The sequence below is a fragment of the Onychomys torridus genome, chromosome 11 (genome assembly GCF_903995425.1).
Source record: "Onychomys torridus chromosome 11, mOncTor1.1, whole genome shotgun sequence".
Taxonomy (NCBI): Eukaryota; Metazoa; Chordata; class Mammalia; order Rodentia; family Cricetidae; genus Onychomys; species Onychomys torridus.
In genome coordinates this window covers 13,913,481-13,936,040 of record NC_050453.1, presented here as the reverse complement: position 1 = coordinate 13,936,040, position 22,560 = coordinate 13,913,481, and the positions used below count along the sequence as shown (strand labels likewise).

The window sequence follows — 22,560 nt, the reverse complement described above, 5'->3', positions numbered from 1 at the left end:
TTCCTCACTCTATCGGGTTTTCTGTGTAACTGAAAGCGTGCTCTGGTTTGCAGCCTCATCTTGTGAAATGTTTTGAAAATGTGAAACACATGCTACTATGGAAACAAGATATTGGCCCTCCTGCTGTGAAGATGCTCATCTCTGCCGAAGGAGAAGGCCTTGTGCTGCCCAAGTATGAGAACGCGCTGCAGCGATCAGTTAGATTCTGTAGAGATGATGTCCTTATGTGAACAAAGGCTCTCCCCCACCTCACCAGGCTGGGCTCTCTACTCACTTTTACTTTACTGTAAAGTTGGAACAAAGAAAGTGCCTGACCCTGGGCACTAATTCACACTAGTGTTCATTCCACAAGTCTGGCTTTTCAGATAGGACAGAAATTTGCTATCTGGGGTCAGCAGCATTGGTTCTGAGCCCAGGTTTCACTGTGGTGGGCAAATGCAGCAAGCCAAGGCCTTCTGTCTCACTGATGTCATATACCAGCCTGGAGGGTATCTCCTCCAGCATCTGGATTCTGAGACAAGCTTTACTGGGGAAAAACAACGCCATGTCCAAGCTTTTCTATCCAACAAAGCCCCCAACCCAACTTAGGTATTTGAAAACTCCAAAAATACCTCTAAATTTTTTTTTAATTTACATGCACTGGTGTTTTGCTTGCATGTATGTCTGTGTGAGGGTGTCGGGTACCCTGAAACTAGTTACAGACAGTTGTGAGCTGCCATATGGGTGCTGGAAATTGAACCTAGGTCCTCTGGAAGAGCAGCTTAACAGCTGAGCCATCTCTTCAGCCCCCCCAAAAGTATCTTATAATACAATTTATCTTTCATACATTCTATGTTATGTGCAATCTAATTATATTCCTACTTTTGATATCAGAACTCCCTAAAGAAATGTATTTTATTGCATGGTTTTCCAAGTAAAAATCAATACAAACCAGAAGATACAGTGTTACAGTTCTTTGCCCCCAGAAGTAATATGTGTGTCAAGAACTTAATTTACAAGTTTCTCAAAGAAATGAAATATCCATAGTATTATATTAATTTTCATAATATTTTTAACAAATTACAGGAAAATTCGTATAAGAGCTTCTGTAGAACAGTGGATGGTAAATGTAGAAAAAAGCATGTTTGATGTGCTCAAAAAGTAAGTACAATGTTTACATCCTGAAATTATATAGTGGGTATATTGTATGTATTTGTGTTGTATGTGTATTATGTATATATGTGTTGTATGTGTGTTGTGTGTGTTGTTTGACTGTTGTGTATGTAGGTGTTGTGTGGGTGTTGTGTATATTCTATATGTGTTTGGGGTGTGGGGAGTGTGTATATGTTGTGTGTGTGTGTTGGGATGTGTGTATAAAACTTGGATAGCTATCTATGTAAATGAAATATTCAGAGAAACACATGGAGTGGATTTTAATAAAGCATGATGTATGAGTGATGAAAAACTCATTGTTTTGGAAGTGCAAATACTAGTCTGAGTACATAATCATGGATACCACGAAGGCTGCTCTTTTCAGATGAGTGTGTGTGTGTGTGTGTGTGCGCGCGCTCCTGGGCCTCAAACATAGGCAGGACCTGAACTCAAGCCAACTCCAGCCTGCTTTCAAAAGACATCAGTCTCACCACTTTGTGTTTCTGTCGTACTTTTACTCCTGAGCCGGTCCAGACCTGGAGGTAAGAACAATCAATGCTGGAGACAGAACGTGGGGCCTTGTGCGCACTAGGCAAGCATTGCTGAGCAACAGCCTTGGCTTAGTGTTTTCAATAGTCTCCTTTCTGTACTTTAATCTGTTATTGCCACCTATGTACAGGGAAAAAAGCATCCCAGAATATAAACTTCTAAAACTAATCTGACTAGAACAGTTGTATTACATTTTTAATTTTTTATTAAAAACTTTTTTCACACAATATATTTTAATTATATTCTTTCCCCACCCAGCTCTTCCCCACCTCCCTCCCACCCAAATGCATGTTCTTCCTCTTCTTTATGGAAAAGCTGTTTGAGTTTCCATATTTACTAAGCCTTGGAGAAGCAGTACAAGGTTTCTGGAACACAGCTGATGATTGCCATCTACATGAAGTCACTGTGAATGTCTTTCCCTTACCTCTGTTTCTATCCTGGGTGATAGGTGATATGGCAGGAACCAAGGGATATAATGCCCCCTGTAAAAATTATTTTTGAACACAGACTTTAGTTTTTTACCCTTGATAACATTGTAATTCAAAGCTAATGTATATCTTCTCTTAAGCCAATATATATTTCTACCAACCCAGATACTGACAGGTAAAGAGAAGCTTAAAGAATGTGCATGACTCATGGACACATGTTCAGATTAAAACGCCAACAGTATTAACAATTCATCATTAAGTGACATCATCAGTGAGCATGTATGGATAATATAAATGCATTTTTCGGTTTATAGATTTTTAAGTCAAGGTATTGAAGACTGGAACAACAAGACTTTTTCTAATTGGGTATTGTCACATCCAGGACAAGTGGTCCTGACTGTGGTGAGTTGATGCCACCTTGAATTATAAAGAGAGGAATTAGTATGTAGTTGCAGTGCTAAGAAAGTAAAAATATGAAAGATGAGTTACAATGAAGGGTACTGATACATCCTGGTTATTTTGAAAGGTATTTAAAATTAAGATAAATGTATTTATAGATACATAAATGATATAAACACAGTAAAATTATTATAGACAATTGGTGATTGATAAATTTATTCTATAATGAATGAACAGGTATTCATTCTATAATTCCTTCACTTTCTTAAAGTTCAAAAATCTTCAGTTTATAATATGAAATGAGAATAACCCATGAATTATTGCCTTAAAAGTGTCACTCACTATATTGCACTGTACACATTTTATTGTTCCCATTAAAAGTTACTCCAAACTTGGTGGCTTAAAACTATTAAAGTTGTTATCTTAAAGACCTGTGAGTCAGAAGAACAGTACAGAACTCCCTGCTGAGCTCAAGTTGTCCTCAGGTATGTGTGGAGGCTCTTGGATGGGGTGAGGGGGGTTCCAACTCCTGGCCTCCACCAGCTCCTGGAGAGAAGGCCAGCAGCATACCTCAGCTTATGGCCTCTTTCTCCATCTTCAGGGCTGCTTGTGTTGCATCCCGACTCATACCCAGTCATCTATAGTTGTGTCTCCTGCTTAGAGACAGGAAGAAGTCTCTAGCTGTAAGGAAGCATGTGACATTGATAGCCCAGAGTCATGTCTTCATCTCCAGGTTCTCAGTCACACCTGCCCTGTCTCTCGACACCTTGACAGGTTCTGGGGGTTAGGGCATGAACAACTTTGTAGAAAGCGTTAGTCTGAGTATTTGTTAGTGGTAATAGTATTGCTTTTCCTGAGGTTAAAAGAGAGAAAGGCTGCAGTGTTGGATTGGCAGTCAAGAGCACTGGCTGCCGTGGCAGAGGACCCAGGTTCAATGCCCAGCACCCACGTGGTAGCTCTCAGCTTTCTGTAAGTGAAGTCCAGGGACTCAGACACCTCTTACAATCCCCTGTGGCTCCTGTACACATGTGGTACATTTAACGTATATGCAGGCACATACATACACACATATACAAATTTTTTAAAAGAAGGAAAATTAGAAAACTGTGATACTAATGAAACCAAAAATTTTAGTTGATCTAAGAAATTTTTGAAATCTCCCTCAGCAGAGTGTATGAAATAAGAGAAGACAGAGAAGCCCCAAGGGGAATAATATTTGAGGAATTGATGAAAGATGAGCCCATGGCAAAGACTGCCAAGGAGTGAGGTGGAGCAGAGCAGGAAGCAGGAGAGTAGCGTGGAGTCGAAAAGATGACTTTTTATTTGTTTCTTTGATCTTTCACTAGAAAAACCAAACAGTCCTAAGAAAAGAGGGTGGTCCTAATTTAGAGATCTGTGTTGCTGTGCGTATGTAAAATGTTCCCACCACATTACCTGGTCCCAGCTCGAAGTGCTAGGTGCCTGCCTAGAGGAAGCTGGTCCTTGTTCTTCCTCTGTCTGTCCGAGAGCAAGCAGCCTCACGTTCCTGACCCCCATGGCCAAGAGCTGTCACCCTTCCCACACTGTGCTTTTTTGTGATGTGACAGCCATGCCCTCAGACCATGAACCCTCAGACCATGAACCCTCAGGCCGTGCATCCACAGGCCATAAACCCTCATACCGTGAACCAAGGGAAATCCTTCCTTATTAAGTGGCTTCTTGTCAGGCATTTTGTCATGACAAGTGTTGTTTTTAAAAAAAAAAAAAAAATCTTAATCATCCCATTTTACCAATAAAGGCTCTGGAACTAGATGCTGGGGTGAAAGCCTGCCAGCTCAGAGAGGCAGAGCAAGCACCCAGCTGGCCTTCCTCCTCCACCATCATCCCAGAAGCCCCCTCTCTCCTACTACGTCAATCAAGTCCTCTCTCACTCTATGTCCCTCCCCTCCACTTCCTGTCTCTCTCTCTGTTCTCCTGACTCCCTATGTGCTTTCTTAAAAAAAAAAAAAAAATTCTGTGTTCACTTCCTGTCAGCTGGTTGCTTGCTCCGCCTCCTGACCTCTGGTTGATTTTATTGAATCCTGTTTACAATATTGAAGCAGAAAGCTCTGGAATTAAAGATGTGTGCTAGGGCTGAGCCACACCACAACTAGAAGAAGATTTTTCCAATAAATAATGTAACCTGGGGGTTCACAATGTGATCAAATTCCTGCAACCATGAGCAATGTCACTAATACAATCTGAAACTATATTACTTGCCAGTCATTAGGGTCAATGTGAACCTTGGATACTGGTTTACCTGGAGAGAGCACAGCAGAAAGCCTCTGCCATAGTAGCCATTAAGTATCGCAGAAAGCATACTTGACCTATAGTTCTCCTATTTAAAAGTAAGTCCCCATTTTCTACTTTGCCTTACCCACCACGATTTTCAAGTCTTCATTAAGGTCACCCAGGACTGTAAACAGACATTTTGCTCTCCACTTGACTAAGTAAATGCCAGCCTTAAGTTGAAAGGCTGGTGCTTATACAAAGGAGACAGAATTATGGGAGGTTCTATACATTTCTGTAGTTTGACAAATTCAATAAATAATCTGGTTTGCCTTCCGAGAAGCTCTTTCCCAGGTTTCTGGTGGCCCAAGTGTGCTCAGCAGTGAGCATCACTGTGTTCTGCTCTTAGAATTACTCTAGAATAGGCTTTTCTCTTCAGTCATTGGATGCACTTTTGCCCAGTTTCCCCCACCTCCATCTACCTTACCTATGGCTTACTTCACACCTCAGGGTACAATTTACAGCTCCCTTGAATTTAGTTCTCTTGAACTCTCCACAGAGCGTTGTCTCTGAATAAACATAAAAAGGTATTTTTGAGAGATAACTCTATATATTGGCCACAAAGAGATTTTCTGTAGAGATTTGTCCATGATATAGCAACTAGTAATTCCACTATAAATAAGTGTGTCGCCGTTCTAGAGGTGGTGGGACCTCGGAGAATGAAGCCGATGAAGGAGACAGACTAAAGTCTCATGCAATAACCGACTTTAGAGCCCCAGACAATTTATACTTGGAGGGTTAAGGAAGGTCACATGAGTGGGGTTCAAGCTGTATACAATGACAAGGACAAGCCACATGTGGAAGAAACATGTTTTCCCACAGAGAAAATAAAGAGTAGTTTAATTGAATATCAGCATAAGCAAAAATGAGTAATGTGAAGTAAATTCACTCTTATCCACTATACCTGAGAGGAACACAAAGAAACATTCTAAGAACAATTCTGTGTTTTGAAGAAATGGAGGTCACAAGACTCTTGTCTTGTTTTCATGGAATGTTCTCACAACTACTGAGTATTCTCCTCACACGGCTCTGTTCCTGGACCATGCTCTGACATAAGTGTATAAGTGGAAAATTTTTAAATATGATCCACGGTATCCCCTCACATGGATGTTCTCACTGGAGGCTGTAATTCATTAATCACCCTGTGGACCGTGGAAATCTTGACTGTCTAGGTGTTTTTCCTGCCGACTTCCCAAGCCTCATTCTGCAGCCAATCATTGATCTGCTGTAGCCAGGAGTTTCTCTGGTCTCATCTGGCCCCATGATCAAACAGCCACTTATAAAATAATAATTCAGAGGCTTATGTTAAATACAAACTGTATGGCCTATGGCTTCAGATTTTTGCTACTAGCTTTATATGCTTTCCTTTACACACAAATCATCCCTATAGATCTATAACATTAAATTCATGAAAACATTTTAATTAAAAACAAAATTGTATGCATCTATTAACATGTGTTTCCCTCTCTTTTTTTTTTTTTTTCCAGAGCCAGATCATGTTTTATAATGACTGTGTGAAAGGTCTTATGAGCTCTAATTCAAGAGAAAAGCTAGAAGCGGTCCATAACCATTTGCTGGGTCGCATGGACAACCTGGCCGTGCTGGTCACACTGAATCCTAGCAACCTGCGCACGAAAGCCACGCTGGCGGCAATGCTGACCATCTCTGTTCACTGCAGAGATGTCGTGACGGATCTGCTGGCTAAGAACATCTCCAGTGCGGAGGACTTCGAGTGGACGAGGTCTGTGGCTAAAAACTTTAACTACATGCAACAACTTCTCACATATAGACCGCCAGGTTCTCTGCTGCAAACTGTGTTCATCTCCATTTGCACTTGAAGGCTGTTTTGCTCCTCTAAGCCTCATGGCCCTCCCCCTGCTTTCTTGGTCCTCTCTCCTCCCCGCCCTTGTTTCTACGTGCCTTGCCCTCCCCCATGATGGTGTTCTCCCATATGGTACGCGTGTTTTGTCTGTTGTCACTAAGCCCAGGAGCAGGTTTCAGCAGTAGTGATGAGAGGTATCCCTAACGCTGCTTCTCCCCCTGTGCTACCAATGTAAAGATAAAAGAAACAGAAGAACATTCATAGCCAACTTGCCAACTCAGAAACTCTTCCTGCCTCTTGAAGTCAGTTAGCGAAGGCATAGAGAAAGAGCCGCTGAGGCAAGACTAAGCATGGGGCTCATACGTTAAGTGAGAAGGCTTTCTGGTTTTACCTACAGTTATGTGTTCTCTCTCTAGGAGTTTGCAAGGTGGCAGCATACAAATAGTTTTAAATTGCTTTTAGCTGAAATTATATTGTGAAAATCGACTCGGTTAATGTCTTCATAACCCGCTCTGTTGTTCCAGAAGGGATTTAGAGGTGTGAATAGTGATATACAAACAACTACCTGATAGTGTAAATTCTAAGTGTAAGAGAGACAGACACTCAAAGGAAAACCAAATAGCCGTAAGGATCCTAGTAATTCTGGATTTTGTCAGCTTCTACTTGTGTTCAAAAGCAAAACAACTCTAAACTGTAAAAGATGTAAAGTAAAGATTACTAGATTATCATAAGTTTGTACCTTGTGGTTTCTAATCTCTAATGCAGTCATGAGTAAATTTTCCCCTTATGTTAATACTTTGATTTGTTTTCTTGCCTTGTTATTTTATACACTATATGTTAATCATATTCTTTGCCTTCCCTTAGATCTTCCCCACTCCCCTACCTACCTAACTTTATTTCATTCTCTCTCTCTCTCTCTCTCTCTCTCTCTCTCTCTCTCTCTCTCTCTCTTTCCCCTCTCTCTCTGCCTCAAAAAAAGCAAAAATCAAAACAGAGAAACAAAAAAACAGCAAGACAAAAAAATTAATAAACAAAAAGCAAAAAAAATATGGACTTTGTTTTGTGTTGGCCAATTACTCCTGTGCCCTAGAATGTTGATATACCCAGTGTAATTCCATTGGAAAAAACTGATTTTCCCTTTCTTAGAGGTAATCACAAATAGGTTGTTGGTTAGGGGTGGGACTTTCTATCCACTTCCCCTTCTCAGTACAGTACTGGGGTTTTGTCTGGATTTGGACCCATGCAGGTCTGTGCATGATGTCACAGTCTCTGTGAGTTCACATATGTATTGTTGTGTCTGGAAGACAGTTTCCTGGGAGTCACCCACTGCCTCTGGTTCCTACAATCTTTCTACCACTTCTTCTACCTAGATCCCAAGCCTTAAAGTGAGGGGTTTGATAAAGACATTGAATGTAGGGCTGAGTGCTCCAAAGTCTCTTGTATATATAGTCTACTTGTGAGTCTCTGTGTTAATTACCATCTACCCAAAGAAGAAACTTCTCTGATAAGGACATAGATGAGAAAGTATCTCTATAGTAAGATGTAGACTCCTTTGAAGAACATACCCAAGTGTGGCGTAGCTGGATCTTGTAGTGGATGAATTTTCAGCTTTTTTGAGGAAATGCCACACTTATTTCCATAGTAAAACTTCCATATGTAGCCGGAAGTTTCCTGTGTCCCACAGCCTCTTGGTCCCAAATAAATGAATAGAGGCTTATTATTAATTACAAATTTTTGTCTATGGTTCAGGCTTATTGCTTGCTAGCTAGCTCTGACATCTTAAATTAACCCATTTCTATTCATTTATATTTTGCCACATGGCCATGGCATTACCAGTCTGCTGACAACTTGTTCCTTGGACAGCTGGATGGTGTCCACCTTCACTCTGCTCTTCTTCCCCTGTCTCTCTGCTTGGATTTCCCACCTGGCTCTTATCCTGCTTTACCATTGGCCAAAGCCGCTTTATTTATTAACCAATGGTAGCAACATATATTCACAGCATACAGAAAGACTGTCCCATAGCATTTCCCCTTTTCTATCTAATCATTTTAACATAGTAAAATTATATATAATAAAACAGTTATCAAGTAAGAATTACAGTTATAATATCTAGTCTAGTTGTATTAGGTAAAATCAAAGAAAATATTCTATCATCTATCCTATTTTTGTGAGTCTAAACTTTTATATATAACTTATCTTTTATTATGACTAAGGAAAACTATAACTATCTAGTCTTCACCTCTATCAAAGACCCCAGAAGGATATATTATCTGAGTAAACAGGAAGTGCATGTAAGCAACTGCCATCCTTCTAGAAATGAGAGAGACATCTGGCTATATCTGGACAGTCATCCAAAGTTCTTTTGTAACACTGGACCATCCATCTTCAGCCTATAGGTCTAGAGTATCTGGCAGACTTTTCAGTGAAGCAGGAAATTTGAAGGACTGTTCTGCCTATTGACAAAATTCATCAGTCACTTTTCTCTGTGTCCTACAGAATGTCTGGCAGTTTCTTCTGTGATGTAGGAACCTAAAGGACCATCCAACCTTGTTTTGGCAAAATTCAGTGGTCACTTTCCTATAAGTCCTGAATGTCCAGTTTACACAACATACTGTCAAGCAGTCCAGACAAGAGCAATTACTTGCTCAAGTGGCTAGCTTTTTCCATATTGTAAGCAAACTCCATAACAAGTTTCTTCAGTGCCCATTAACCATACTAGTTTGCACTCCCACAATCGGTAAATAAGTTTTCCTTTTTTCCCACAGCCTCACCAGCATCTGCTGTCATTTGTTTTATTAATCTTGCCCATTCTGACAGGGGTAAGATGAAATCTCAAGGTCGTTTTAATTTGTATTTCCTTGATGGCTAGGGATTTTGAACATTTTTAAAAGCATTTCTCCCCCATTTGTGTTTCATCTTTTAAGAACTTGCTGTTTAGTTCTATATCCTATTTTTAAATGAGTTACTTTTTCTCATCATTCTTGTTTGCTCAGGTGTGTTTTAGCTCTTTGCCTATTCTCGCAGATATACAATTGATAGTTTTTCCCCATTCTGTAGGCCTACCACTTTGCTCAAATAATGGTCCTTTGCTATATAAAAGTGTGGTGGTATTGTGTTCCCCAAAACATTGTGCACTCTAATAAATTTATCTGGGGTCAGAGAAGAGTCAGCCACTAGATACAGAGCCAAAAATGGTGGCTAGAAAATGGGTCAGAGCAGAAGCTGGGCGGTGGTGGTGGTACAAGCCTTTAATCCCAGCACTCAAGAGGCAGAGTTAGGCAGATCTCTGTGTGTTCAAGGATACAGCCAGCATGGAGACACACACCTTTAATCCCAGAAAACGAGCCTTTACTCCCAGGGAGTAATGGCAGAAAGAGAAAGATACATAAGGCCTGAAGACCAGAAACTAGAAGCATTTGGCTGGTTAAGCATTCAGGCTTTGGAGAAGCAGTTCAGCTGAGATCCACTCTGGATGAAGACTCAGAGGCTTCCAGTCTGAGGAAACAGGATCAGCTGAGGAACTGGCAAGGCAAGGTAGCTGTGGCTTTTTCTGCTTCTCTGACCTTCCAGCATTCACCCCAATAACTGGCCTCAGGTTTGACTTTATTAATAAGAACTTTTAAGATTCTTGCTACATAGAAGCCTTTTAGCTTATGAGGTCTTATTTAGTAACTGTTGGTTGGCTTTCGTGCCTGTGCTATCAGGGTTCTGTTCAGTGGCCAGTGAGTTCATGTGAATGCCTTATTGTCAGTTCTATCAGATTCAGGGTATCTGGCCTCATCCATTTGGAACTGCAGGGTGATAGATATGGATCTATTTTAATTCTACATGCAGTCATCCAATTTGACCAGCACCATTTGTTGGAAATGCTAGCTTTTCTCTAGTGTGTAATTTTGGCCTCTTTGTCAAAAATCAAGTGTGTGTACATGTGTAGACTTACTCTGTGTCTTCAATTCTATTCCATTGATCAAAGTGTCTGTTTTTATGTCAATATCATCATGTTTTTATTACCATAGCTCTAAAGTACAACTTGAAATTGGAGATAATGGTAGAAGTTCTTTATTTTTCAGGATTGCTTTAGCTGTCCTGGGATTTTGGATTTCCAAATGAAGTTGAAGGTTGTTTTGTTGTTGTTTATTTGTTTGTTTTCTATTTCTGTGAAGGATTATATTGGAATTTTTATGATGATTATAGTGAATCTATATATTTATTTTATGATTTTATGCATAAAAGGCCCTAAAGATGCCACCAGGAAACTTCTACAGCTGATAAAACACTCATCAAAGTAGCAGAGTATAATATTAACACAAAAAAAATCAGGGGTAATAATAGCTTCAAAAAAAAGTATTTGGAAATGTTCTTTCCATTTCTATTTTGCAGAATAATTTGAGGAGTATTTGAGGATTGCCTTTGGTTTTTACAATATTAATCTTGCTTATCCATGAGCATGGGGAGATCTTTCTAACTTCTGATATCTTCTTCAGCTTCTTTCTTCAATGTCTTAAAGTTTTTCTTATACAAGTCTTTCACACTTGGTTAGAGATATCGCAAGATGTTTTTGAGGCTATTGTGAAACATGATGTTTCCCTGATTTCTTTCTCAGTCTGTCATTTATATATAGGAAGGCTACTGGGTTTTGTGTGTTAATTTTGTATACTGCTACTTTGCTGAAAGTGTTTATCAGCTGTAGACATTTCCTGGCAGAGTTTTTATGGTCTTTTATGTATACAATCATATCATCTACAAATAGGGATTGTTTTTTACCTCTGTCTCTCCTGTTTGCATTCCTTTGATCCCCTTCAGTTGTCTTATTGCTCCAGCTAAGACTTCAGGTGCTATATTGAGTAGGTATGGAGAGAGTGGACAACCTTGTCTTGTTCCTGATTTTGGAGGAAATGCTTGAGTTTTTCTCCCTTTAGGAAGGTGGTGGCTGTAGGCTTGATATAACTGACCTTATTCAGTTGAAGTATGTCCTTTGCATTCCTAATCTCTCTAGGACTTTTACCATGAAGGAGTGTTGGATCTTAACAAGGAATCTTCGCATCTAATGAATGATTATGTGGGGTTTTGTTTTTTTGTTGTCTTTTTATCTGTTTTTGTTTGTTTGTTTGTTTTTGTATTCTGTTTTGTTATGTTAGGTTTTCAAGATGGGGTTTCTCTGTGTAGCCCTGGTTGTCCTAGAACTCAGATACTGGCCTACCTCTGCTCTCAAGTGCTAGCATTAAAGGCGTTCTCCACCACCCAACTCCTTTGCTTCTTTTTACCTGTTTATTTGGTAGATTTTGTTTATTGATTTAAGCATATTGCACTGTCCCTGTGTCTCTAGAATGAACAAGTTTGATCATTGCAAAAAATGTGATCAATTTGGGTTTATCTATGTTGATAAAGGGTATTGGACTATAATTTTCTTTATTATTTAATCTATGGTTTTTCTATCAAGGCAATAATGGTGTCATAAAAAGAATTTGGAAATATTCCTTCAGTTTCCATTTTATGGAATAATTTGAGGAGTTATTGGCATTAGTTCCTCTTTGAAAGTCTGATAGAATTCTGCACTGAATCTTTCTGGACCTGGCTCACTTTGGGGGAGATTTTTAATTACTGCTTCTTAACACAAGGGATTATGGGTCTGTTTAAATTATTATAAAATGATTATGTTTCTATATGTAAAAATAGTTTTTCTCAAATAATATATGAGTATTGCTTTCAGACATTTGAACTATAAATGGAATAAAAAGCAAAAGCTGTGTTACGTATCTCAAGGAAACATCAGTTTTGTTTATGGCTATGAGTACTTGGGCTGTGCGCCAAGACTGGTCATCACGCCCCTCACAGAACGGTGCTGGCTGACTCTGACAGCAGCCCTCTTCTTGAACCTGGGAGGCTGCACTGCTGGGCCATCCGGTGTCGGAAAAACTGAGACTGTTAAAAACCTAGCAAAAGTAAGTACCACTGTGTCCAGAATGGCACACAGACTTTCACTGTATCTTGTTTACACTGTTCCCGACAAGAAAATGTTCATTGTATTTGCCAACACATTCATTACATGATGCACTCCATCAATTAAATTTTGAGTATCTAACAGGTGAAAGGTCTTACCTGGAATATTTCTGTATGGGCTGACCGATGGATAGTGTGGGGAGGTGGAGGGAAGCAGTCGTTTCTCACACTGGTCTATTGTCCTCTTGGTTTTGTTATTGTGTAAATCATGACCTGAAGCTCTGGAAATTAATCAACTCTCCTACAGCAGTTAATTGCATGCACACCATGTTAGTTCTGTGGTTCTCTGAACTTGGTACCTAACTCATTTTTTTAACTTTAAGTTTTTTTCTCAAAAGCTTAATATAAATATTTTTCTTACTCTGGTAGTTTAAACATCTTTATTTTATGGTATAATTCAAGAACTATATTAAAACAGCATTTTGTTTTCCAGAACTATGGTAAACATTGTGTGGTCTTCAATTGTTTTGAAGATTTGGATTATAAGGTAAAGCTTAAGTATATATACTCAAAAAAAAAATGCATGTAAAGTAATTCATTGAGGAATGAAAAAAACTAAGAAAAATACAAAAAATGTATTGGTAAGAGTACAAATACTAGTTATTGTAATGAATAGAGAACAGAAGTCTAGAACCTAATTGAGAGTTAAAACATGTTTTAACTTTTCTTTTAAGTGGTTCCATTGAATTTCTTAAAGCAATAATTCTCAATTTTTATGACAGTGGCATTCTTTTTAAACAAAATCTCACATGCACAAAGCACATAATTGTGCTTTAGTAATATAAATACAAATGTTCATGCTGGCATGGTGGAAAATGTCTTTAATCCCAGCACTCAGAAGACAGAGGCAGGTGGATCTCTGTGAGTTTGAGGCCAGCCTGGTCTACAGAGCAAATTCCAGGACAGCCAGGGCGGCACAGAGAAACCCTGTCTCAAGAAAACAAAAACCAAAACAATACAGATGTTCCTTACCCTGAATATTCATTTACTGAAAAGGTAATTAATAAACCCAAAGAGGCTACAGTGATTTAACACTAAAAACAATTATTTTTAAAAAATGATAGTTACCTAAGACATGTCTAATAAAATCTTGAAATATTTTTATTAAAATTTCATTTTCCCTTATGTATCTGTTACAAATTGAACTTAAAGTTTCACAGCACTACAGTTGGGGGCTTTGTATCCTCCTGCTGGGGACTGAACCCAGGTGCCTGCCTGAGCAAGTGCTCTATAACTGAGCCACATCCCCAGCTCTGCAACTTGTTTTACATGTTGATTAGAGCTCAGACTATCCCATGGTGAACAAAACATTGACGCTTAATACAGGTGTTTTACTAACACCTACTTTCAAGCTCCCCAACCTCCTATCCCCTACCCCCCTCACTTCCCTACCCCTGCCCTTCTACACCCTTACCCCCACCTCCAAACCCCCTCACCCTCACCGTCTACCCCTGCCACCATTGGCCTCACCTATAGCCCAAGCTAAACTACAAGGAGTCTGCCCACTCCAGAGAAGGACATCTGCCTTGACACTTGACATCTACTTACAGCAATATGGTCATAAAGACGCCAGTAGGCTGTAGCTCTGAGACCTGAGTAGCTTTATGCAGTTGCCGATGGTCCTAGGACGACACAGGAGTTTGCTGTTTGTGTTCAAGCTTTTGAAAGAAACAGCAGTGAACTCATCTAGAGTCCAAGCAACTGATAAACTTTCTATGGAGAGAAAAATGCAAAAGATGTTTACTTCGTTTGGGTAAGATGAAAAGAATACACAGAATTTAGTATCCAGGTGGAAATGTTCACCTGTATAGTTTCTGTAACTGATCCTTTTTTTTTTTTTTTTTTTAAAGATAATTGGCAAATTATTCTTTGGGTTGGTGCAGTCGGGAGCTTGGTGTTGTTTCGATGAATTCAACCGAATAGACATAGAGGTCCTCTCCGTCATCTCCTCGCAGCTCCTAAGCATCAAGGTTGCAAAAGACAGCTATTCTGTGAGGTATGTGTTCATGGTTACATCCCTGGGGTGGAAATCCCATACACGTCTACGGTTTAATTAGTGCCAAGTCCTTTTCTTAAATAAGTGCTGGGGTCGTCAGGTTTTGGTTTGGTTTGGTTTGTTTGGCATGCAGGAAAATGAATGGCACTTGCCTTGAATGTTTCTAGTGAATTATGTGGAATATATATTCTCCACTTTAATGCCAGTTTAGAGGTACCCACCCTCCTTTCACACTTTGGAGCAGCCTGGAGCCACCAGCCAGCCCTTGATGCAGATACACTCTAGTTCATATTTTTTTCTTTTTTGGATCTCTTACATCTTAGGATATTATGCTTAGAGAAATCAAACAAGAGTTGTGGATATTTTCCTTAATTCTGCATAGATTTGTTTTTCTTTAATTCTACACCCATTTCAAAACAAAAATACTGGCTGTTCTCCTGAAGCCCCACCTCACCATTCTAAGCCAAGGTGCTTTTTTTGAAAAACCACAGTAAAATGTATGTTTGTCAGGGCTACTGTTGTTTATGAATAATAAACACTTTTTCCCTTCCGACACACATAGAAGTTCGTGTGCCTGGCTTCAGGGACACAGATGGATATTCAGAAATAGAAGATATCTAACTCATGCTGACAGCTGCTAACTTTACTCTGATGGATTTCATACTGTTAGTGTTACCAGGGCTTACAGGTCTGTGGATATAGATTGGGGGGCACAGTAACCCCCATTTTACCATCCTCTTCTGTGCTTTAACCTCTGCAAAGTGTCGTGCCCAGGAACTGCCCAGCTGTGCCCTGGTCGTCTGCCTCTCATGTTTAAACTACCCTCTTTGGTAAGAAGTCACCCCAGAAATTCTTGCTCTTTCTCTGCCCGTGGTGCCACTAACGGGACACCAGTGTTTGGCAAAGCATCTATCTCACAGCTATCCAAATATTTGTTTTTAATTTTTGAGATTTTATTATTTTATGGGTGTTTTGCCTAAATGTGTCTATGTACCACAGACACCGGATACCCTCACACTGGAGTTACAGATGGTTGCACCACCGTGTGGGTATGCAGAACCAAACCTGGGTCTGTAGGAAGAGCAGCCAGTGCTGAGCCATCTCTCCAGCCCTGGTTCCACTATTTTAGCTGGTGAAGGGAGGCTGGAAGTGAGCTGTGTTCCAAGCAGGAGCTCTGTGGTCAACTGCTGTGTTCTAATGAGTCTTCCAGACCCAGCTCATTGTGGTCTTCCAGTGTAGCAGGAATCTTAAAGAGTCTTATTAATAAAAACAAACCTGGAGCCAGGTATTGGGGTTAAAGCTGGAAAACCAGAGAAGCAGAACAAGCCACAGCTTCCTCACCTTACCAACTTTTCAGCTGAACTTGTTGCCTCAGACTGGAAGCCTGAGTGTCCCCATCTGGAATGGATCTCAGCTGAACTGCTGCTCAAAGACTAAACGCTTAACCAGCTCTAGTTCCTGGTCCTCAGCCTTAAATACCTTTCTGCTTTCTGCCATCACTTCCTGGGATTAAAGGCGTGAGTCACCATGCCTGGCTGTCTCCAGTGTGGCTTTGAACTCAAAGAGATCCAGACGGATTTCTGCCTCTGGAATGCTAGGATTAAAGGCGTGTGCTACCACTGCCTATCCTCTATGTTTAATATTGTGGCTGTTCTGTTCTCTGACCCCAGATAAGTTTATTAGGGTGCACAATATTTTGGGGAACACAATATCACCACATTCCAGGGTCTCTTCCCTGTGTGGATAATTTTGTCTGATGGTGCCTTCTAACATCCAGGCCCAACAGCTTCTCAGACATCTTTTAGATACGATCAAATATACCTGAATCTCAGCAGAACTCAACATTGGCTCAAAATGAGCCCCTGTCTCCTTTCTGATGTTGTTGTTGTTTTTAGTATGCTTTATTTGGATCTAAGTATAATAAAGTCTTAAGAAAATCCTCTAATTTTTTATAGTTTTAATACCCTTTGGCCTAGAGGAGTGATTTTAATTTTGTTTTTCAAGAAAGGGTTTCTGTGTGTAGCCCTGGCTGTCTTAGAACTCACTCTATAGACCAGGCTGGCCTAGAACTCACAGAGATCCACCTGCCTCTGCCTCCTGAGTGCTGGGATTACAGGCGTGCACCACCACCACCACCACCTGACTTAGAGGAGTGATTTTAATGATGAATATTTTACTGTCTTTTAGGTTTCTACTGGATGGTAAAGAAATACGTATCAATATGTCATGTGCGGTGTTCATCACCATGAATCCTGGGTAAGCGTTCAGGAATCTAACAGAATATACACAGACTAAAATCCATTTCTTTAACCTTAGCTCTGGGTGGAGTTGTCCAAGATTATGTATCTATCATTCACTCTCCAGAATCTTTTTTAACTAATTCTTTGAGAATTTCATATATTGTGTTTTGATCATATCCACCCCTCGTTCTTTTTTTTAACTTTCTTATTTTATTTTATTTTATAATTTAATTTAGTTTTACTTATCAGCCACGGATTCCCCTGTCCTCCCCGCCCCCATTCTATACCCATATAACTTTGTGTCCTCGTTTTAGAAAAAAATCAAATCCAGTTAATGCTACCTATGGACTCTCGGGTGTGTGGCTGTCCACTGGAGTAGGGTCAGCCTACCAGGAGCCACACTGTTAAAATTAATGCTCCCTCCCGCACCCCCCCCCTCAACTATCAATTACCAGGACCTCTTCCAATAGGGATGAGACTCAGTGCCCACCTCCCCTGTCCATGATGGGGTTTTGTTTGGTTTGATCTTAAACAGGTTTTAGACATTCATTCTGTCACAACCATTGGGAGATCGTGTTCAACCGCCCCATTGTGTAGAGTTTTTCAAACTTGAAATGGTATACTTTCCCCCAGAAATAATTCTGTTGACTTTCTATGTGACACTTACCTGAAAATTAATTGAAAAGATGGCTGTTACCTTTTATGTCCTGAGTGTCTTGTAAGACACTGCTTCATTATAGTTACCTATCACCTCTGTGTCTAGCAGTCTTTCCGCCCACTCTTCCCCGTGAGTGTTGGAGAGGGTGGTACGATACTGATGTCCAAGGACTCCGCAGTCTCCTATCCTCCTCAACTTGACATGTTGGGAGTCTATGCTCATCCCAGTCTCCTGTAAAAGTAGCTTCTCTGCCGATGGTCGACATGTACTGCTCTGTAGATGTAAGGTTGAGTTATTTGGAGTCACTTCCATCCAGTGCCTGTGGTGTGACACCTTGCACAGCCTTGGTGCAGTGGGGAAGGGCTTGGACCTGCCTAGGCTCAGTGTGCTGGGCTCTGCTGACTCCCCATGGGAGACCTCAATTTGGGGGATGTGGGAGTGCAGGATGGCTTGGGAAAGAGGGCTGGGGAGTGGGAGGAGGGAGGAGGGAGGGTCTGTGGATAGCATGTAGAGTTTGTAGAAAATTTCTTAATAAAGAAAAATGAAAAAAAAAGGAGTCAGTTCTATAGTATGTAGGGCTGACCTCTGTCCAGCCACAGGTTCTTAGCACTCATATGGTGCCAAATATGAGTTCCATATTGTGGAGCTGGCACAGCCCCACAGCCTCCTCTTGTTATGAACAGATCTAGCATCTCTACCCTGTCTGTATGGGTGATTATACTAGGCCTCTGACTTAAGGCTAGGTTTATCAGACATCTAAACAAGTGCTGCATTGGCCAAGGAGTCAAAAGGGGCTGAGATGAGGTGAGCCATACAGTGAGACACAGGCATATGCTAGACTAGCATGGGATGAAAGGAAAAACCCACCTTGTAAACTAATGTTCACATAAGGGTCACACAGAAGGCCAACTGAATCATTTGGGGGCAAAGTAATACAGTTTCAAATCTGAGAAAAAGGAAAGCACAGTTGGATTTTTATTATTGTTGCTGTTTTTCTTTTCCTCTTTAGATATAGTGGTCGAGCTGAGCTCCCGGGTAACTTAAAATCTCTGTTTCGCCCAGTGGCAATGATGGTGCCCCAGTACACGCTAATCATTGAAGTCATTCTGTTCTCATTTGGTTTCAAATCTTCGAGATCACTGTCTGGAAAGCTCGTCAACCTTTACAATTTAGCTGACAAGCAGCTTTCAAAACAGGTGAGGAACTGCCTCCCTCTAAATGTTTAATATAAAGCATGAATCTGGTTACAGAAAGGGCCAGGAGTCAGCAGGCCCAGACCCACCATAAAACAGGAATTGCTGTCTTCCAAGTGACTGTGCATCCATGGTCCTAGGCCTTTACTCAAAGGTCTGGAGAAAGTGATCCATATATGATAACTTCAAACCGCACCTGCTCTCTCTGCTTGTGGACATCAGTGTTCCCCAGCAATTTGTACATCTCAGTGATTGGCAGGACTTGTGGAAAAACAAGCACTCAGCCTGACTGTGTGTGCTCAGTGCACAGCTGAACACGGCACTTATAAGCTCAGTTCCTGGCGCGGCTGATTTGAGCCTCACACCTTTTTGAGAATCATGCTGGGGTTTGAGTATTTGTTTCTAACCTAAAATGGTTTGTACAGCAAACCACATTCTCTCCAAAGTCACCCTTTCCTCTTATTACTCTCCCAGCTCTCCTTCCTCGTTCTCAGACAGTGCAACTCAGATGCTGTGTGTTAACACTTGCCGCCCTCTCCTTTAAGAAAGGGGCTCTCTCCCAAGCTCAGTAGGGCATGGCTGGAGTCCTCAGTACTGGAGAGGCCAACAGTGGGTCCAAGTTTGAGTCCAAGAGTTCAAGGCTGGATAACACAGTAAAACTCTAAAGGGAGGGAGGAGAAGGGAGGGAGGGAAGGAGGGACAGAGGGAGGGAGGGCGAGAGGCTAAGAACATTAGGCAGAGGGACTCTCAGGACTTCCAGGAGCATCAACTTAGAAGAGAAATAAGAGCATTGGAGGTAGAGTTGAGGTTTCTGGATTCGTACAGATATCTCCTTTTATAGATAGATGGTTATTAATGTGCATGTATATGTGACTGTTTTAAATGGTTCTATTTTTCCTCGAGAACTATAATAACTCAGGTATTGAATACTGTATTTTAGGAGCATTATGATTTTGGCATGAAGACCTTGAAGACAGTTTTAATAATGGCAGAAAAGAAGAAGCAGGAGTGTAAATGGTCAGTTGAAATTTGAATTTAATGTTAGGTTCAGAGCGTTACATACTGCTGGATAAATAATTAGTAGAATTTTAAATAAGGCAAGCTATTGTAGCTGCCTGAGGGAACCAGCCTTCAGGCAGCCCAGGGTTTGAAAGAAATCCACCACATCAGTGCATAATTTTCTTATCTGAGGGGTTTGGGAATGAAGACATTCACACACTCTCTCGATGGTTCCTTTTTTTTTTTAATCCCCTGTTCTCTCTCCCTCCACTGTTTAAATGCCCCAACAAACTCTTTCGGGCAATGCAGGAGTCACAAAGGTGTTACATTCCATTTCTCAGATGAATGATTATAGGTAAAGACATGGTTTTTTTAATCTCCCTAAAACAGTCATCTCAACAACTCACATGCAGTATATCTAAGTAACTTGTCTTGAGCAAGCAAAGAGCATATTTTCTCAGCCAACTCTTTTGTTGACAGGCTGCAAATTATAATTAAAGAAAGAATCAATTACTTTATTCCCTATCTTGGGCTGCAATCTAAAGCAGCCCCTTAGGGAGAACTCATAGGCCTTGACTGTGTAACATTTCCTTGTATTTTTATTCATCAAAATTCTGTAGAGACTATTATTATTTTTATGAATTAGACAGTACAGCTTAGAGAGGAATCACCTTCTTGAAAATCCACAGATAAAAATGTCCAGTAGATTGCACTGTGTTCACGAGATAAACACTCTACAATACAGGCAGTGGAGGACTCCCCACATCCATTCGCACTATGCCAGATACCAGGAAAAGATTGTAGCAAATATCATAAAAGTTTAAGTATACATTGTTAACGTATGAAAGGAGATACTAAGAATAGCAAAAGGAAGACTGAGGAGGCAGCTTGGTGGGTATATGAATTCTTGTTTCTACAAACATGGGGGCACAAGTTCAAATCCCCAGCACCCACGCAAAAGGCCAGGAATGTTGAATGTATCTATAATCTGAGGATAAGCAAAGGTTTATTATTATTATTATTATTATTATTATTATTATTATTATTATTATGTTTGTTTTTAGACAAACTGATTCTAAAATTCAGATGGAAAAATAAACAAAAGTAGTTTTAAAATATTGAAAAGCAAGATAAATTAAGGAGAAATATCTTACTAAGAATTAAGCTATGTTGTAAAACTTCACCAGTTGAACATGTGGCACTGGTTGCCAGTATTTAAATAGTGTAGCAAGTCAGGAAGCAGGACGGTATTCCTGGGACATGGAGTCTATCATAAACCTGTCACCAAGACTAGATTGGTTGATGCTTAGTGGGGGAAACTAGCCACCACCTGCAGAAAGGTCAACTGGGAGTCATGCTCCACAGCACTTGCCAAGACAAACTCTAAAATAACTGAGGAATTTAAATGTAAACAAACCTCAAATGTAAAACTGTCAGAAGGAGCAAATTGTCTTTTATATTCTTGGAGTAGAGAAGACTCTTCTCCCAGTGTTAGAGCCTGAGCCTTGGGCCTTCTGTTAGTGACTTACTCGTTGCTATGGCAAAATACTTGAGCAGGGCAACTCAGGAAAGAAAAGGTTTATGTTGACTCAACAATCCAATCCATTGTGGCAACAGGAGCTCTGAGTATAGCTGGTAGCATTGTATCTGCCTTGAGGACACTCAGCTCACCTTCTCCTTTTCATTCAGTCCATACCCCCACAGAATGGTGTCACCCACATTTGAGTGGAGCAGAGTTAACCCAGTCTAGAAACTCCCAGACATGAGCAGACATTTGTCTCCATGGTCATTCTGTATCCCATTAAGTTGACAATCAGTACTGACCATCACAGGCCTCATATGACTTTTAAAACCAAAACTCAAAATCTAAAATCTATAGGGGCTGGAAAGATAGTTCAGCAGTTAAGAGCATTGACTTCCAGAGGTCCTGGGTTCAATTCCCAGCACCTACATGACAGCTCACAACTGTAACAGTGCTCTTCTGGCCTCTGCACTGCAATGTAGGTGGTACACAGACACCTATACATTTAAAAAATGTAGAATCGATAAAAGAACATATTTATAACAACAGATAAGGGTCTGATCATCTCAAAAATATTTAAAGGTTATTATATAAAGGTAAGTTAGAAACGACATCTATTGACTTGAAAAACATGGCAAACTAGGGCAGACAATATTTGCAATTTATGCTGCACACTGCCATGGTTGCATCTAGACATAGATGGTCTAGGACAAACTCCTCTTAAAAACCAGAGCATAGTTTAAGCCAAGCCAAGCAAATTAGGCCAACCTCAGAAAGATAAATGTCATATTTTCTTTCATTTGTAGTTCCTAGATTTCATATAGATACATAAAATCACATATGCATATATACAACATAAAAGTAGACACGAAACTGTAGAAGAGCAAAGGGAGCTAATGGGAAGGGGAAGAGGGACGGGAAGGGATCATCTCAGTGTCTATTTTATAGTATATGTAGATACATGTGTGTATCTGATATAGTAATTATATGTATATTATATACACATGTAAACTTTTCTTGTGACACAGTTCCAGGTGCACTGAGCATACACAACAAAACATTTGAATAAAGAAAAGGGAAAGATCATTGAAAAATCCCTTTATTTGTTAAAGACATTGAATATGCAATTAAAATCTTTCCTGAATGAAAATGAAGAATAATAACATTTTTTACCATTGGGGGAAAACTCATTCTTTTACCATGTTGAAAAGTATTCGGCAATTCTGAGGACTAAGAAATGAGCACATGGCTGGGGAGATGGAGTTTCTCCTGCCTCCGTGGGCAGTTTCCTCCCTTGTGTTCCTTAGGGGAATTTC

At 40.3% G+C, this 22,560-nt stretch overlaps 1 protein-coding gene across 1 annotated transcript in view; it reads left to right on the top strand.

Annotated features, from left to right (window-relative positions):
* Positions 1-22,560, top strand: part of Dnah14 (dynein axonemal heavy chain 14) — a 211,173-nt gene that overhangs the window by 61,121 nt on the left and 127,492 nt on the right. The window contains 10 exon segments of the mRNA XM_036202583.1: positions 54-172; positions 1,066-1,140; positions 2,423-2,510; positions 6,302-6,555; positions 12,347-12,578; positions 13,070-13,123; positions 14,487-14,632; positions 16,820-16,888; positions 18,540-18,726; positions 19,664-19,740. Coding sequence (XP_036058476.1) covers positions 54-172; positions 1,066-1,140; positions 2,423-2,510; positions 6,302-6,555; positions 12,347-12,578; positions 13,070-13,123; positions 14,487-14,632; positions 16,820-16,888; positions 18,540-18,726; positions 19,664-19,740 — 1,301 coding nt within the window.